This window comes from Amphimedon queenslandica, unplaced genomic scaffold, assembly GCF_000090795.2.
Source record: "Amphimedon queenslandica unplaced genomic scaffold, v1.1 AMPQUscaffold_12821, whole genome shotgun sequence".
Lineage (NCBI taxonomy): Eukaryota > Metazoa > Porifera > Demospongiae > Haplosclerida > Niphatidae > Amphimedon > Amphimedon queenslandica.
Window position 1 is genome coordinate 26870 of NW_003546943.1, and position 16681 is coordinate 43550.

At 34.0% G+C, this 16681-nt stretch overlaps 3 protein-coding genes and 1 long non-coding RNA gene across 4 annotated transcripts; all 4 read right to left on the reverse strand.

Annotated features, from left to right (window-relative positions):
* Window positions 1-220: 220 nt before the first annotated feature.
* Window positions 221-898, reverse strand: LOC109586646 (uncharacterized). The gene is made up of 3 exons (XM_020002841.1): window positions 602-898; window positions 518-553; window positions 221-474 (listed from the first exon to the last, which is right to left on the reverse strand). Exons 1-3 carry the CDS (start codon window positions 895-897, stop codon window positions 339-341), a joined length of 468 nt encoding a protein of 155 aa, XP_019858400.1. The 5' UTR covers window position 898; the 3' UTR covers window positions 221-338.
* A 6160-nt stretch (window positions 899-7058) lies between these two features.
* Window positions 7059-8794, reverse strand: LOC109586642 (swi5-dependent recombination DNA repair protein 1 homolog). The gene is made up of 4 exons (XM_020002837.1): window positions 8659-8794; window positions 8448-8555; window positions 7444-7722; window positions 7059-7278 (listed from the first exon to the last, which is right to left on the reverse strand). The coding sequence occupies exons 2-4, from the start codon at window positions 8514-8516 to the stop codon at window positions 7093-7095; spliced, it is 534 nt and encodes a 177-aa protein (XP_019858396.1). The 5' UTR covers window positions 8517-8555; window positions 8659-8794; the 3' UTR covers window positions 7059-7092.
* A 976-nt stretch (window positions 8795-9770) lies between these two features.
* LOC109586641 (uncharacterized) lies at window positions 9771-10543 on the reverse strand. Its single transcript, XM_020002836.1, has 3 exons — window positions 10139-10543; window positions 10055-10090; window positions 9771-10011 (listed from the first exon to the last, which is right to left on the reverse strand). The coding sequence occupies exons 1-3, from the start codon at window positions 10438-10440 to the stop codon at window positions 9876-9878; spliced, it is 474 nt and encodes a 157-aa protein (XP_019858395.1). The 5' UTR covers window positions 10441-10543; the 3' UTR covers window positions 9771-9875.
* Window positions 10544-13796: 3253 nt separating this feature from the next.
* Window positions 13797-15272, reverse strand: LOC109586640 (uncharacterized). The gene is made up of 3 exons (XR_002187142.1): window positions 15169-15272; window positions 14186-14559; window positions 13797-14012 (listed from the first exon to the last, which is right to left on the reverse strand). It is a non-coding gene; the product is annotated as an uncharacterized LOC109586640 (long non-coding RNA).
* Between the last annotated feature and the right edge of the window lie 1409 nt (window positions 15273-16681).

Here is a 16681-nt window from a genome sequence, read left to right on the forward strand (position 1 = left end):
GATTAATACCGAACCACTGACTAGAATGGAATCTTGGAAAGTATAAGTCTTTCTATTAATTGCATATACTCTCGTTCTCTCCCTTTAGATGGTCAAGATATGAAGATAGGAGGATTGATCAGTACATGCAAATTACTAAAATCAGATCTTGTGCCACATCCACAAGACCACAAGACTACACAGTGACTATTGGGGTACTCATAAATTGTATTCTTTTTTTTCACATAAACTAAGTAATGTATGACTATATATAAAACAAAATTAATTGCTGCACTATAACTAGTGAAAAATGTTTAATGAGTCACATTTAGTATATTAAGTAATTCTAGTACATACATTTATTGTGGCATACGTTCATAAACATCATCAGGTGATGTTTGACATTCATCATAGACTCCTTCATTCTCTTCACTTTGTGTAGTCTTGTGAATTTCATATGGTTCACATACTTGCATTGCAATATCATCATCAGCTCTATTAAAGTAGTGAATAGCTTACAGTAATAAAATAAACTAACTTTGTTTGCTTATTAAGAGTAGACGGACTTTTCTTTCTATAAGAATAACAATAACAATTAAATATAAAAGAATGTAAACTATACCTTAAAAAGCAGTAGATATGAACAACAACACTGACAGTTAGTAGACCACACAATATACCCACTAACACACTAAGAGCAATGACACTGTCTGATGTAGCACAGCTAGATGACAATTGTACTGGTAGTTTTAGTGTCTCATTAGCAATAACTGTCCATTCTCCATATCCATTAACAGTGTAGGCATGTACACCAAAAATATAATGAGATATATCACTAAGACCAGTAATATTGATAAATGTATTAGTTGAATTACGTAGTTGTAACATTTCAGTATTAAAGTCATCATAATTTATCATCAAACAGTTATCATACTGTATGATATGATATCCTATCTCATATGTGATAATGGGATAGTCTGATGGAATATAACTAGGTACACTCCATGAAATAACAGCCCATGTAGTGCCCATGATACTGGATACTGAACCAACTGGACCAGTGACTAAATAAAGACACATTCTCACAGAACTGATATAGTATAATAATTACATACCTATTCCAATCTCTACTACAATAGGATCACTGAAGGGACCTCTTCCAACAGAATTGACAGCAGCTACACTGATGTTATATTCAGTACCAAATACTAGATCATTCAATATGATATATCTCTCAGTACTGGTAAGGTTGTAAGTGATACTACTGTTACTGATCATCACTGTATAGCCTGTGATTAGACCATTACGCTCAGAACAATTGACCTCATTCCAAGTGAGGTTGTTAATTGGCACTAAAGTCAAATAATCAGGTACACCAATAGGAGCTATGCAGAAAGTATATAAAATTTAACTATATAAATAGTGTGCATACCACTTGATGATACTGTATCATCACTAATTGAAGTAGGATCAGATCCTCCTAGTAGATTACTAGCTCTCACTGTGATAGTATAGTTCATACCACTGTACAGACCTATTAATGTATAACTGTATGTTGTAGTGGACTGATGAGGAGCAACAGAGACTGTCTCATTCACTGAAGATAACTGGGGACAAGATGGAGTATAGGAGATGGTGTAGTATGTTACATAGTTGTCACTACTAGGAATAGTCCAGTTCACTGTAATACCAGTGGTTGAGACATTAGATACTGAGAGACTAGTTACTGGACTAGGAACTACAACAGATATCAATTACACTCTCTCAATGATAATAACTCACCATCAAATCTTAACACTGTTACTGTACTATTAACTGAAGGAAGATCTATATATGAGTACACACTGATGGTATAGATACTCATTGGTGAGAGATCTGATAGTACAATTTCATCTTCACTGGTAGATACTACATTCCTGGTTACACCTCCAGTAGTATACTCAATCACATATCCATTAGTCTCTGATGAATTGGTCCAGTTCACTTTGATACTAGTAGTATTTAATACAAACCCTCTCATATTATTTGGAGGACCACTAGGAGCTAGAAATGAGACAAAGGTATCTAGACTACTATTGATTAAAGCAAAATCATACCATGTAATATCACAGATTGATTGTAGTTAACTCCTCTAATCATTGCTATACAGGTAACATTAACTGACACTCCCAGTGGATCAGGATATACCACTAGTGTGTTGTTGTATGTCAGGACATCAATTGATGTATACATTGAGTTACTCTTCATCACTCCATTCACTAACCAGTAAACATCAGTTGAAGGATTTATATCAGTAGCTATGAGACAATCAATACGATATTGAGTGTTACTGAGTTGTGTAATGGATGAGATTAGTGTCCAATTGATACAATTAATAACTAGAAATGTATCAACAATGTTACAAGTACATTAAAAGGTGCAGTAGCAATACCTGGTAAGGTCTGTACACTGATTGTACTAGCAGGTCCCAGCAATTGTTGATAGGCTTTGACTGTGATGCTGTAAGATGTTAGTTCCCTCAGTCCATTCAGTGTGATTGCATTATTACTACTTCCCTCCACCTGTACTGTCTGCACAGTGTCTGTGTCACTAGTGACATTGACTACATATCCATCAGCATCAGATGAATCAAGTGCAGTCCAACTGACAGTGATAGTGGTAGCTGTCTTGCTGAACTCAGTAAGAGAAGAGGGAGCAGTTGCTGGTACTATATATAGCAGTAATAATCATTATTGGCAGGTTGTATTTTTACCTTTAATGGTCAAAGTTCGTGTTCTATCATTACCCCCACTAGGATTATCTAGTACACACTGATACATTTGATCTCCAGTGGTTGATTGATTGATTGATCCATTACTGACAGTCATTCCATCCCATGTGATATTAACAGTATACCATAATGTGTGGGGGTTGCTACTAACTAACACAGTACCAGGACAATAATTATTACTAAATCTATCATCACAATTAGTGTAATTAGCCAGTGCAGTACTGCCAATGCTCATGCTAATACCATACCAATAAAATCCAATTTTAATGCAATTCAATTTGTATTCCTGAGGATATACAGTCATATCAGAAGGAAGAGCAGCAACAGTAAATGATTCTATTTCTGAATATCCTACAAATGATAATTATTACATCAGTAAATCTTCTAGCTCTTTACTGAATATATTAGCAAAGATGATGTTAGTGTTAGGATCAGAACAGTCAGTGGGTAGACAACACTTGTACCAGCCTTCTTGATCTGCTAGTCCCTGAGCAAGATAAAGATTGAGAGTAGCAGCAGGTGAAGTGACATCAGTACAACGAAAAGGATCACTGGCACTATTACTGTTACAGTCAACAGGATCATCAGGATCAGCAACTCTAACCCACTGACCAGTAGTTAGACTAGTATCAGGTAACACACATGATATAGCTTCAGTAACTGCATTGATATTATTGTCAAAAAAATATGATCCATTAGGATAACAGTTTTCATTATATGCTAAATAGATACCTATAGATACAATGCTTATACAGTATGTTTATATTAAAGTTGAATACCTTCTTGCTGGCAAATATGAGTGAAGACACTGATTGTACTACTAGCAGGTCCCAGTAATTCTTGATAGGCTCTGACTGTGATGCTATAAGTTGTCAGTTCTCTCAGTCCATTCAGTGTGATTGTATTATTACTACTTCCCTCCACCTGTACTGTCTGCACAGTGTCTGTGTCACTAGTGACATTGACTACATATCCATCAGCAACAGATGAATCAAGTGCAGTCCAACTGACAGTGATAGTGGTAGCTGTCTTGTTGACCTCAGTAAGAGAAGAGGGAGCAGTTGCTGGTACTAAATATGTGAAAATATTTTAAGAAAAAGTTATAATCTCAGCTTACCTTTTATATTTATATTACGTATTCTAATTGCATTAGCATCAGGATGATCTGCTACCCTGCACTGATACATTTGGTCTCCAGTGGTCGATTGACTGATTGATCCACTACTGACAGTCATTCCATCCCATGTGATACTAACAGTATATCTTATTGTGTTGGTACTACTAACTAACACAGTACCAGGACAAGTACTATATCGATCATCACAACTAGTGTAACTAGCCAGTGCACTACTACCAATGCTCATAGTAATACCATATCTATTGTGTCCAATTTTAGTACAATTCAGTTTGTATTCCTGAGGATATACAGTCATATCAGAAGGAAGAGCAGCAACAGTAAATGATTCTATCTCTGAATATCCTACAAATGAAAATTATTACATCAGTAAGTAATTATAGTCTCCTCTTACTGAATATATTAGCAAAGATGATGTTAGTGTTAGGATCTGAACAATCAGTGGGTAGACAACACTTGTACCAGCCTTCTTGAGCTGCTGCTAGTCCCTGAGCAAGATAAAGATTTAGAGTAGCAGCAGGTGAAGTGACATTAATACAACGAAAAGGATCACTGGCACTATTACTGTTACAGTCAACAGGATCATCAGGATCAGCAACTCTAACCCACTGACCAGTAGTTAGACTAGTACCAGGTAAAACACATGATATAGCAGCAGTGACTTCAATGACACTACTATCCCAAAAATATGATCCATTAGGATAACAGTTTCCATTATAAGCTAAATAAATACCTAAGAAATCAATGCTTGTACAGTATAATAACATTGAAGTTAAAATACCTTCTTGCTGGCAAATATGAGTGAAGACACGGATTGTACTACTAGCAGGTCCCAGTAATTGTCGATAGGCTTTGACTGTGATGCTATAAGATGTCAGTTCCCTCAGTCCATTCAGTGTGATTGCATTATTACTACTTCCCTCCACCTGTACTGTCTGCACAGTGTCTGTGTCATTAGTGACATTGACTACATATCCATCAGCATCAGATGAATCAAGTGCAGTCCAACTGACAGTAATAGTGGTAGTTGTCTTGCTGACCTCAGTAAGAGAAGAGGGAGCAGTTGCTGGAACTAAAAATATTGTAGATACTATTTTAAAATACTATAATTGTTACCTTTTATAGTTACAGAACGAATTCTATTAGGTTGATCATTAACTGCCACTACACACTGATACATTTGATCTCCAGTGGTTGATTGACTGATTGATCCACTACTGACAGTCATTCCATCCCATGTGATATTAACAGTATATCTTACTGTGTTGGTACTACTAACTAACACAGTACCAGGACAAGTACTATATCGATCATCACAACTAGTGTAACTAGCCAGTGCAGTATTACCAATGCTCATATTAATACCATATAAATAGAATCCAATTTTAGTACAATTCAGTTTGTATTCCTGAGGATATACTATCATGTTAGAAGGAAGATCAGCAACAGTAAATGATTCTATTTCTGAAAATCCTACAAATGAAAAATTATTACATCAGTAAGTGATTATGGTCTTTTCTTACTGAATATATTAGCAAAGATGATGTTAGTGTTAGGATCTGAACAATCAGTGGGTAGACAACACTTGTACCAGCCTTCTTGAACTGCTGGTAGTCCCTGAGCAAGATAAAGATTGAGAGTAGCATTAGGTGAAGTGACATTAGTACAACGAAAAGGATCATTGGTAGTATTGTCACAGTTAACAGGATCATCAGGATCAGCTACTCTAACCCACTGACCAGTAGTTAGACTAGTACCAGGTAACACACATGATATAGCTTCAGTAACTGCATTGACACTACTATCCCAAAAATATGATCCATTAGGATAACAAAGTCCATCTCGCCTCAGGTAGATACCTATAAAAACCTATACAGTTGTTATTATACACATCCAATGACTTACCTGAGGAAGGTGGACATTGATTAATAACTTCACTGACACTCAACAAGAAGACTAAAATCATCAAGGATACTGAAAATGCCATTTCAACAGTGGTGAATCTAGCTGTTCTACCTCTGCTTTTGAAAATAACATTACTCTATATTGAAGTTCGTTTACTTTCCATTAAAACAAGCTATGATAAGTAATATTTCAAAACTATATCATGTTTATCATACAATCTGTAAATTTGTAATTTTTGGATTAGATCTATAGATAGAAGCAGACTCAGTCTCTAAGTGTCAACTTACATTCACGCCAAGAGAAAGTTAATGAAAAATGGCTATAGAGTTGTCATCATAAAGTGAGACCATTGAATTCTTATGCTTTTAAATTGTATACTATTTAATACTGTACAACTACACAAAGAGACAATTTAAATGAACCTACAAAACTATATATATGTAATAATGTAACTACGTAAAATATAAAGTCACCCCAACAGCGACTTCAACAGCATAAACATCAAGTGTTGTTTGACATTCATCATAGGCTCCTTCATTCTCTTCACTTTGTTTAGTCTTGTGAATTTCATATGGTTCACATACTTGCATTGCAATATCATCATCATCAGATCTTTCATCATAATTATTTTGTGCAATAACATCTAGAATAGACTAACTTTGTTTGCTTAGTACATAAACTTTTTTCTATAGTAAAAAATAACACCTTGTTACATGCACACAGATATGAACAATCACACTGACAGTTAGTAGAACACAAGTACTGTCTGATGTATCACTATAGTAACTGAAAATTATGGGGTTGATTATTGGACTTTTTTATGGTTATGGGGATGGCCAACTGATCTTGCACAGAATCATTCTTGAAGCCCTGGAGGGGAAATAGAGGCAATAGGCCAGGGATATTGTTTTGACTCATTATGGTACTAATAATGAGCCATTGCAACAAGACAAACTATATAGTTGGAAAAGTTCAGACTATTCAAATTCAAGCATAGGTTGAGTTGGCAAGAATAGATATACCATTTCGGCTAAATATATATACATACTATTGAGTGATGATTCTTTTCATAACATTTAATTGAGGGATATCATAAATCTATATTTTTTTAATAGTATGTACGTATTGCTTATAGTATTCAAGCTGTCATTATCAGTGTCTTACTCCCTAACCCAAACTCTAAAGTATTATAGTGAATGATAGACAATGTACATATACTAATTATACTACAATGATAGGTATGTTCACATTTGAGTATAGAATAGTCAATTTGTGAGATATGGATCATTTGGCTATTTTAGCATTAATAAAATGATTCATCTTCAGTATCATAATGTATTATATCTGGGCCAATCGATAGATAGCCTAATAGTTCAGTCATTGATGGGGTTGGTCTGCTAGTAGGAGAGTGTTCAAGTAAAGTTTGTGCAGCTTCCTGACTGACTGACCGCCATTTTGAAATCAACCCCTCCAACTGAGTCAAATCATTCTACAATATGAAAATGAGTGATACTTAAACGTTACTGGATGAATTAAAATTTAATGATGTGCATCAGTATGAATTTAATCATCTAAATTATCATCAGTTTTAAAAATACATAACATTCTACAGCCCAGCTACACCATATAGTTGTATATTAGACAAAAGACTGACCTTTGTCCTATATAACTTGACCAAACGAAGCTTCTGCAATTTATTCTCTTTCTCGTGGAGCTTACCCATCAACTGTTTCTTTTCTTTACTTAGCTCTATCAAAGTCTCTTTAGAATGATCACCAGTACTTGTAGATGCAACAGAAGCATAAGTGCTTGTGTCTGTTGTCTTAAGTATTTTAGCTGATCGAGGAGGAATAAATTTCGAATGACTTCGTCTTTTCTGTTGCAATCTATTACTCTTAGTTGAAGATCCTTCTATGTCCTCAGCTTGTTTCACCTAATAAAAGGGGCAGGGTGTCTCAATGTAGCATGGGAATTATATAAAATTTAGGTTGTTTTCAGAGGAATTTTGGCTTATATAGCTTAGCCAGTGATGCTGTTTTATAAAAGTAAAAATTAAGTAAAAAAGGTCGTTCTGATACAAATTGCTTGACACAAAATTTTGGAGCTACATGTATAAGCCCTTTTAAAATATTAAAAAGTAGCCCGTGGTTTTATCTGAAAAATGGTTCTAAAATCACCCACAATTTTTTATTACATTTTCTGATACATATTGATGACCTTATGCTATGTAGCAAGTTTGAGTTGATTCCGATTGTAAATTTTCAAGTCATGGCCATTTTTGCTCATCCCCAATTTGTGTGATATTCTTAATAAATGTACATGTACATACTGTACAGCAACATTAATAGGAGTTACTTTGTATGTCTGGTAACTTGTAAAAAAATTGCAATTGGCAGAGTCATATTGGCAATTTAACAGCACATGTGCTCAGAATGAAATTAAAATGATGGTTTTTTATATTGGCAATTGCTTAGTGAACTGGGCCACCTCAGGCAAAACTAAAATATGTATGTACATGTACATACTACATGCAGTATATTTAAATGTATGTGGCTATATGCTCAACTACAATGGTTCTATAATAACAATGGTATTGCTAAATTTATTATGATGACTGGCATTTAATTTTAGCTCTAACAAATAATCAAGTTACTGTACCTTCTTTTCTTGTAGATGACAAAGCCAATACAAATCACAAGACTGATCACCACTCATTACTGTCCTCATATTAATTTTACCCTCTTTGATAAGCTCATTTACTAACAACTGCAGTGAAAAAAATTAATAATAATAATAACAGTGTAGATCTAAAATATAAAAAGTGAAAATAAACATGGACTGTAATTTAGTGGTCCAATAGTTTCCTTGCCTTTAAAGATATTTCTGGCCTTTCTCTATTTTCATACCATTCCTCCAGTTCAGAATATTGAAAAAGGTGAGAATTAGAACTAGAAGAATTAAGATAGGCCAGGACTGAGGAGCTCTGCTCCAGTATCCATTTCACTACACGTGTTTTCAGGATACGTTTGAATATCTCCGTTTATTCCTCAATCAGACTGCAGAAGCCACACCCACAAAACCCAAGCTTCCAAGTGATGTCCCGGTATGCATGCAGTTTAAGTATTGTAAAAATTCAAATCTGATTGGAATCAGCTCAAAATTGAAACACAACATAACAACATGTAGCTCTATGTATGTATGAAGGATATGAAGAATTCTCGTTTTTATTTTTTTGTGAAATTTGACCAAGGGCCCTGTACGGCACTAGTAAATGGACTTTGAAAGCAAATTTTAAAAAAATATAAAAATTCTAAATGCAATTGAAATCAGCTCAAAATTAAGATACAACACAAAAACATGTATACTTATCAGGAAAATTATATTCTCCTTTTTCATTTTTAGAGAAATTTGACAAAGGACACCGTTATACTGCTATAGGATGGGATTTTTGCCTGAAATTTGAAAAGTCCAAATGTGATCGAAATCATCTGAAACTTTTCATACAAAATGGAAAAAAAGTATTATGCATAAAAAGTTTTAATATAGAATTTTATTTTTGACAAAATATCCTGTACTATTAGTAACACGGTAGCATTACTAAGTAGAATTCACCCCCAAACAATAGTACAAGGTGTTTGGTAAATTTGAAGCAACTGTATCAACACATGCATACATGTATCAGTTGAGAGTTGGTAGAAAGTCATTGTGGAATCATACCATTAGAAGAATCATGTGATTAATACTGAACCACTGGCTAGAATGGAATCTTGGTAAGTACTGATAAGTCTTTCTATTAATTGCATATATATATATACATGTACTCTCTCTCTCTCTCTCTCCCTTTAGATGGTCAAGAAATGAAGACAGAAGGATTGATCAGTACATGCAAATTACTAAAATCAGATCTTGTGCCACATCCACAAGACCACAAGACTACACAGTGACTATTGGGGTACTCATAAAATTGTATTCTCTTTTTTCCACATAAACTAAGTATGACTATATAAAAAACAAAATTAATTGCTGCACTATAACTAGCGAAAAACGAGTCACGTTTAGTATATTAAGTAATTTTAATACAAACATTTATTGTGGCATATGCTCATAAACATCATCAGGTGATGTTTGGCATTCATCATAGACTCCTTCATTCTCTTCACTTTGTTTAGTCTTGTGAATTTCATATGGTTCACATACTTGCATTGCAATATCATCATCAGCTCTATTAAAGTAGTGAATAACTTAAAGTTATAAAATAAACTAACTTTGTTTGCTTATTAAAAGTAGACGGACTTTTCTTTCTATAAGAATAACAATAACAATTAAATATAAAAGAATGTAAACTATACCTTAAAAAGCAGTAGATATGAACAACAACACTGACAGTTAGTAGACCACACAATATACCCACTAACACACTAAGAGCAATGACACTGTCTGATGTAGATGAGTTAGATGATAATTGTAGTGGTAGTTTTAGTGTCTCATTAGCAATAACTGTCCATTCTCCATATCCATTAACAGTGTATGCACGTACACCAAAAACATAACAAGACAAAAATAAAGTAAGACATATCATTAAGACCAGTAATGTTGATATATGTATTAGTTGAGTTACGTAGTTGTAGTATTTCAGCATTAAAGTCATCATAATTTATCATCAAACAGTTATCAGACTGTAAGATATGATATCCTATCTCATATGTGATAATGGGATAGTCTGATGGAATATAACTAGGTACACTCCATGAGATAACAGCCCATGTAGTGTCCATGATACTGGATACTGAGCCAACTGGACCAGGTACTAAATAAAGACACATTCTCACAGAACTGATATAGTATAATAATTACATACCTATTCCAATCTCTACTACAATAGGATCACTGAAGGGACCTCTTCCAACAGAATTAACAGCAGCTACACTGATGTTATACTCAGTACCAAATACTAGATCATTCAATATGATATATCTCTCAGTACTGGTGAGGTTGTATGTGATACTACTGTTACTGATCATCACTGTATAGCCTGTGATTAGACCATTACGCTGAGAACAATTAACCTCATTCCAAGTGAATCTATTAGCTGTAGAATTAACTAGTAAGACTTGAATTGACAATGGTAAACCACTAGGAACTGAGAAGTAAAACTAGAATCCAATCAATTACTGACATGCTAAGTATTAGTACCTCTCGCTTCAGTTTGTACCAATGTGCTGCTTAAATAAGATCCTCCTAGTACATTACGAGCTCTCACTGTGATGGTATAGTTCATACCACTGTACAGGCCTATTAATGTATAACTGTATGTTGTAGTGGACTGATGAGGAGCAACAGAGACTGTCTCATTCACTGATGATAACTGGGGACAAGATGGAGTATAGGAGATGGTGTAGTATGTTACATAGTTGTCACTACTGGGAATAGTCCAGTTCACTGTAATACCAGTGGTTGAGACATTAGATACTGAGAGACTAGTTACTGGACTAGGAACTAGAATGGACATAAATTACACTCTCTCAATGATAATAACTCACCATCAAATCTTAACACTGTTACTGTACTATTCACTGATGGAAGATCTATATATGAGTACACACTGATAGTATAGATACTCGTTGGTGAGAGATCTGTTAGTACAATTTCATCTTCACTGGTAGATACTACATTCCTGGTTACACCTCCAGTAGTATACTCAATCACATATCATTAGTCTCTGATGAATTGGTCCAGTTCACTTTGATACTAGTAGTATTAAATATAAACCCTCTCACATTATTTGGAGGACCACTAGGAGCTAAAAGATAAAGGTATCTACTATTGATTAAAGTATAATCATACCATGTAATATCACAAATTGACTGTAGTTGACTCCCCCAATCATTGCTATACAGGTAACATTAACTGACACTCCCAGTGGATTAGGATATACCAGTAGTGTGTTGTTGTATGTCAGGACATCAATTGATGTATACATTGAGTTACTCTTCATCACTCCATTCACTAACCAGTAAACATCAGTTGAAGGATTTATATCAGTAGTTGTGAGACAATCAATACGATATTGAGTGTTAATGAGTTGTGTAATGGATGAGACTAGTGTCCAATTGATTGAATTAATAACTAGAAATACATCAACAATGTTACAAGTACATTAAAAGGTGCAGTAGCAATACCTGGTAAGGTCTGTACACTGATTGTAGTAGCAGGTCCGAGTAATTGTTGATAGGCTCTGACTGTGATGCTATAAGTTGTTCCTCCTCTCAGTCCATTCAGTGTGATTGTATTATTACTACTTCCCTCCACCTGTACTGTCGCACAGTGTCTGTGTCACTAGTGACATTAACTACATATCCATCAGCATCAGATGAATCAAGTGCAGTCCAACTGACAGTGATAGCGGTAGCTGTCTTGTTGACCTCAGTAAGAGAAGAGGGAGCAGTTGCTGGTACTAATATAGGGAGACATATGTACTAAGATATTAGTATATCCTTATCATTACCTTTTATGGTTAAAGTATGTGTTCTATCATTACCCCCACTAGGATTATCTAGTACACACTGATACATTTGATCTCCAGTGGTTGATTGACTGATTGATCCACTACTGACAGTCATTCCATCCCATGTGATATTAACAGTATATATTACTGTGTTCATATCACTAACTAACACAGTACCAGGACAAGGATTATTAACATCATCACAGTTAGTGTAACTAGCAAGTGCAGTACTGCCAATGCTCATATTAATACCATATTCATAGTGTCCAATTTTAATACAATTCAGTTTGTATTCCTGAGGATATACTGTCATATCAGAAGGAAGATCAGAAATAAAAAATGATATTGTCTGTGCAAAACCTATGTATAAATAAAGATTAATTTCAAAAAGAGTTGTTTAGCATATTTTACTGAATATATTAGCAAAGATGATGTTAGTGTTAGGATCTGAACAATTAGTGGGTAGACAACACTTGTACCAGCCATCATCAGGTGCTTCAAGATAGCCATTAGCTGGATTTATAAAAACACTGAGACTAGCACCTGACTCAGTAGTACATTGAACATTTGAATTGTTACCACCATCACAAGGAACTACTCCATTAGGACCAATCCATTGTCCACCATTCAGAGTAGCACCAGGTGATACACACTCTAGTGGAGCCCATCTGATACTAAGATCCCAAAAATATGATCCATTAGAATAACAGTTTCCATTATGCCTCAAATAGATACCTATACAAAACTATAAAATTGTTATACACATCCAGTGTCTTACCTGAGGAAGGTGGACATTGGCTAATAACTTCACTAACAGTCAACAAGAAGAGCAAAATCACCACTGATACTGACAATGCCATTTTAACAATAGTATAAAAAGTATACAAATTAGTCTACTGTTATTTTTATTAAATTAAAGACAGTTTTCTTTTACATAAGTAAAGTGCATTACATGTCAGTGTTACCATTAAAATTTGTTGACCTTCCCTTTAAATAAGCTATGACAATTCAAAAAAATAACATGTTTACTGTGACAAAGTACATGCATATCACTTAAGTTTTGTATCTAAGACATGCACAAGTAGATGCGTATAAGAGATGACAAAATGTCAGTTAACATTAGAATTAGTCAGTATACCTGCCCCTTTGCACGGACAGGTTTGCAGACAGTATATTAGTACATGTACATCACAACATAAATATGATTAAAATCATTTGCAGCTTGTCACTTTCCTGGTTACATTTTTAAAACTGTACATTCACACCTCTTCAATTAAGATTTTGTAGATTTGACATTACAGTTAGACCATTTGGTACTGCAGGAAGAGATAGACAAGCAGATACCATACTGGTATGTACATACCCAATGGCTGGTGTTTATTAGTATTGAAGAAGTCATGTTGTCATCATTATACAACCAGGAAAAACGAACTACAATGACAAGTAAATGTATATGTACAAAGTATGTTCATATTTGAACATAGAACAGTCAATATGTGAGATTTGGGTTATTAATTTTGTCTATTTTAGAATTAATAGAATGATTCATCTTCAGTGTCATAATGTATTATATCTGGGCTAATGGATAGGTAGCCTAATAGTTCAGTCATTGATGGGGTTGGTCTGCTAGTAGGAGAGTGTTCAAGTAAAGCTTGTGCAGCTTCTTGACTGACTGACCGCCATTTTGAAATCAAGCCCTCCAACTGAGTCAAATCATTCTACAATATGAAAATGAGTGACACTATAATACTTAAACATTACTGGATAGATTAAAATTTAATGATGTGCATCAGTATGAATTTAATCATCTAAATTATCATCACTTTTAAATATACATAACATTCTACAGCCCAGCTACACTATACAGTAGTATATTAGACAAAAGACTGACCTTTGTCCTATATAACTTGACCAAACAAAGCTTCTGCAATTTATTTTCTTTCTCCTGGAGCTTTTCCATCAACTGTTTCTTTTCTTTGCTTAGTTCTATCAAAGTTTCTTTAGAATGATCACCAGTACTTGTAGATGCAACAGAAGTATAAGTGCTTGTGTCTATTGTCTTAAGTTTTTTAGCTGATCGAGGAGGAATAAATTTCGAATGACTTTGTCTTTTCTGTTGTGATCTATTACTCTTAGTTGATGATCCTTTAATGTCCTCAGTTTGTTTCACTTAATAAAAGTGGTGTCTCAATGTAGCATGGAAATGATATAAAATTCAGGTTGGTTTCAGAGCAATTTTTGGCTTATATAGCTTGGCCAGTGATACTGTAAAAATAAGGGTCACTCTGATGTATGTTGCCTGACACAAAATTTTGGAGCTACATGTATAAGCCCTTTTAAAATATTAAAAAGTAGCCCGTGGTTTTTTCCAAAAATGGTTCTAAAATCACCCTCAATTTATTACATTTTCTGATGCATATTGATCACCTTATGCTATCTAGCAAGTTTGAGATAATTCCGATTGTAAGTTTTCAATTTATGGCCATTTTTACTCATCCCCAATTTGTGTGATATTCTTAATAAATGTACATGTACATACTGTACAGCAACATTAATAGGAGTTACTTTGTATGTCTGATGATTTGTAAAAAAAATTGCAATTGGCAGATTTCATATTGGCAATTTAACATCACATGTGCTCAGAATGAAATTAAAATGATGGCTTTTTATACTGGCAATTGCTTAGTGAAATGGGCCACAACAGTCATGCAAAACTAAAATATGTATGTACATGTACATGCTACATGCAGTATATTTAAATGTATGTGGCTATATGTTCAACTACAATGGTTCTATAATAACGACGGTAATGCTAAATTTGCTATGATGACTGGCATTTAATTTTAGCTCTAACAAATGATCAAGTTACTGTACCTTCTTTTCTTGTAGATGACAAAGCCAATACAAATCACAAGACTGATCACCACTCATTACTGTCCTCATATTAATTTTACCCTCTTTGATAAGCTCATTTACTAACAACTGCAGTAAAAAAATTAATAATAATAATAATAACAATAATAATAATAATAATAATAATAATAATAATAATAATGTATACTGACATCTGAAATATAAAAAGTGAAAATAAATATGGACTCTAATTTAGTGGCCCAATAGTTTCCTTGCCTTTAAACATGTTTCTGGCCTTTCTCTATTTTCATGCCATTCCTCCAGTTCAGAATACTCAAAAAGGTGAGAATCAGAAGAATTAAGATCCATTTCACTACACGTGTTTTCAGGATACGTTTGAATATCTCCGTTTATTCCTCCATCAGAAGGTAGAAGCCACACCCACCAAACCCAAGCTTCAAACCGGTATGTATGCAGTTTAAGAATTGCAAAAATTCAAATCTGATTGGAATCAGCTCAAAATTGAAACACAACATAACAACATGTAGCTCTATGCACGTATGACGGAAATTATAAAAATGAAGAATTCTCGTTTTTATTTTTTTGTGAAATTTGACCAAGGGCCCTGCACTACAGTAAATGGACTTTGGTCCAACTTTAAAGCAAGTTAAAAAATTATAAGAATTCTAAATGCAATTGAAATCAGCTCAACATTAAAATACAACACAAAACATGTATACCTATCAGGAAAATTATATTCTCCTTTTTCTTTTTTAGAGAAATTTGATAAAGGACACAGTTGTTATACTGCTATAGAATGGGATTTTTTGAAAAGTTCAAATGTGATCAAAATCATCTCAAACTTTTCATACAAAATGGAAAACAAGTATTATGCATTAAAAATTGTAAAAGAGAATTTTATTTTTGACAAAATATCCTGTACTATTAGCAACGCGGTAGCTTTACTAAGTAGGATTCACCCCTAAACAATAGTACAAGGTGTTTGGTAAATTTTGAAGCAACTATATCAACACATGCATACATGTATCAGTTCAGAGTTGGTAGAAAGTCATTGTGGAATAATACCATTAGAAGAATCATGTGATTAATACTGAACCACTGACTAGAATGGAATCTTGGTAAGTATAAGTCTTTCTATTAACTGCATATACATGTACTCTCTCTCTCTCTCCCTTTAAATGGTCAAGAAATGAAGATAGGAGGATTGATCAGTACATGCAAATTACTAAAATCAGATCTTGTGCCACATCCACAAGACCACAAGACTACACAGTGACTATTAAATATACTCATAAAATTGTGTTCTCTTTTTTTCACATAGACTAAGTAATGTATGACTATATATAAAACAAAATTAATTGCTGCACTATAACTAGTGAAAAATGTTTAATGAGTCACGTTTAGTATATTAAGTAATTCTAGTACATACATTTATTGTGGCATACGCTCATAAACATCATCAGGTGATGTTTGACATTCATCATAGACTCCTTCATTCTCTTCACTTTGTATA

Excerpts from the sequence above, each read along its gene's own strand:
- LOC109586642 (XM_020002837.1), bottom strand. The coding sequence starts at position 8,516 with ATGAGGACAGTAATGAGTGGTGATCAGTCTTGTGATTTGTATTGGCTT. Across the intron at positions 7,723-8,447 it reads GTCATCTACAAGAAAAGAAG|GTGAAACAAGCTGAGGACAT; the intron begins GTACAGTAACTT and ends CCCTTTTATTAG. Across the intron at positions 7,279-7,443 it reads TCAAGTTATATAGGACAAAG|AATGATTTGACTCAGTTGGA; the intron begins GTCAGTCTTTTG and ends TTCATATTGTAG.
- LOC109586641 (XM_020002836.1), bottom strand. The coding sequence starts at position 10,440 with ATGATGACTTTAATGCTGAAATACTACAACTACGTAACTCAACTAATA. Across the intron at positions 10,091-10,138 it reads CATATCTACTGCTTTTTAAG|AAAGAAAAGTCCGTCTACTT; the intron begins GTATAGTTTACA and ends TTATTCTTATAG. Across the intron at positions 10,012-10,054 it reads ACTTTTAATAAGCAAACAAA|AGCTGATGATGATATTGCAA; the intron begins GTTAGTTTATTT and ends CTACTTTAATAG.
- LOC109586646 (XM_020002841.1), bottom strand. The coding sequence starts at position 897 with ATGATAAATTATGATGACTTTAATACTGAAATGTTACAACTACGTAAT. Across the intron at positions 554-601 it reads CATATCTACTGCTTTTTAAG|AAAGAAAAGTCCGTCTACTC; the intron begins GTATAGTTTACA and ends TTATTCTTATAG. Across the intron at positions 475-517 it reads ACTCTTAATAAGCAAACAAA|AGCTGATGATGATATTGCAA; the intron begins GTTAGTTTATTT and ends CTACTTTAATAG.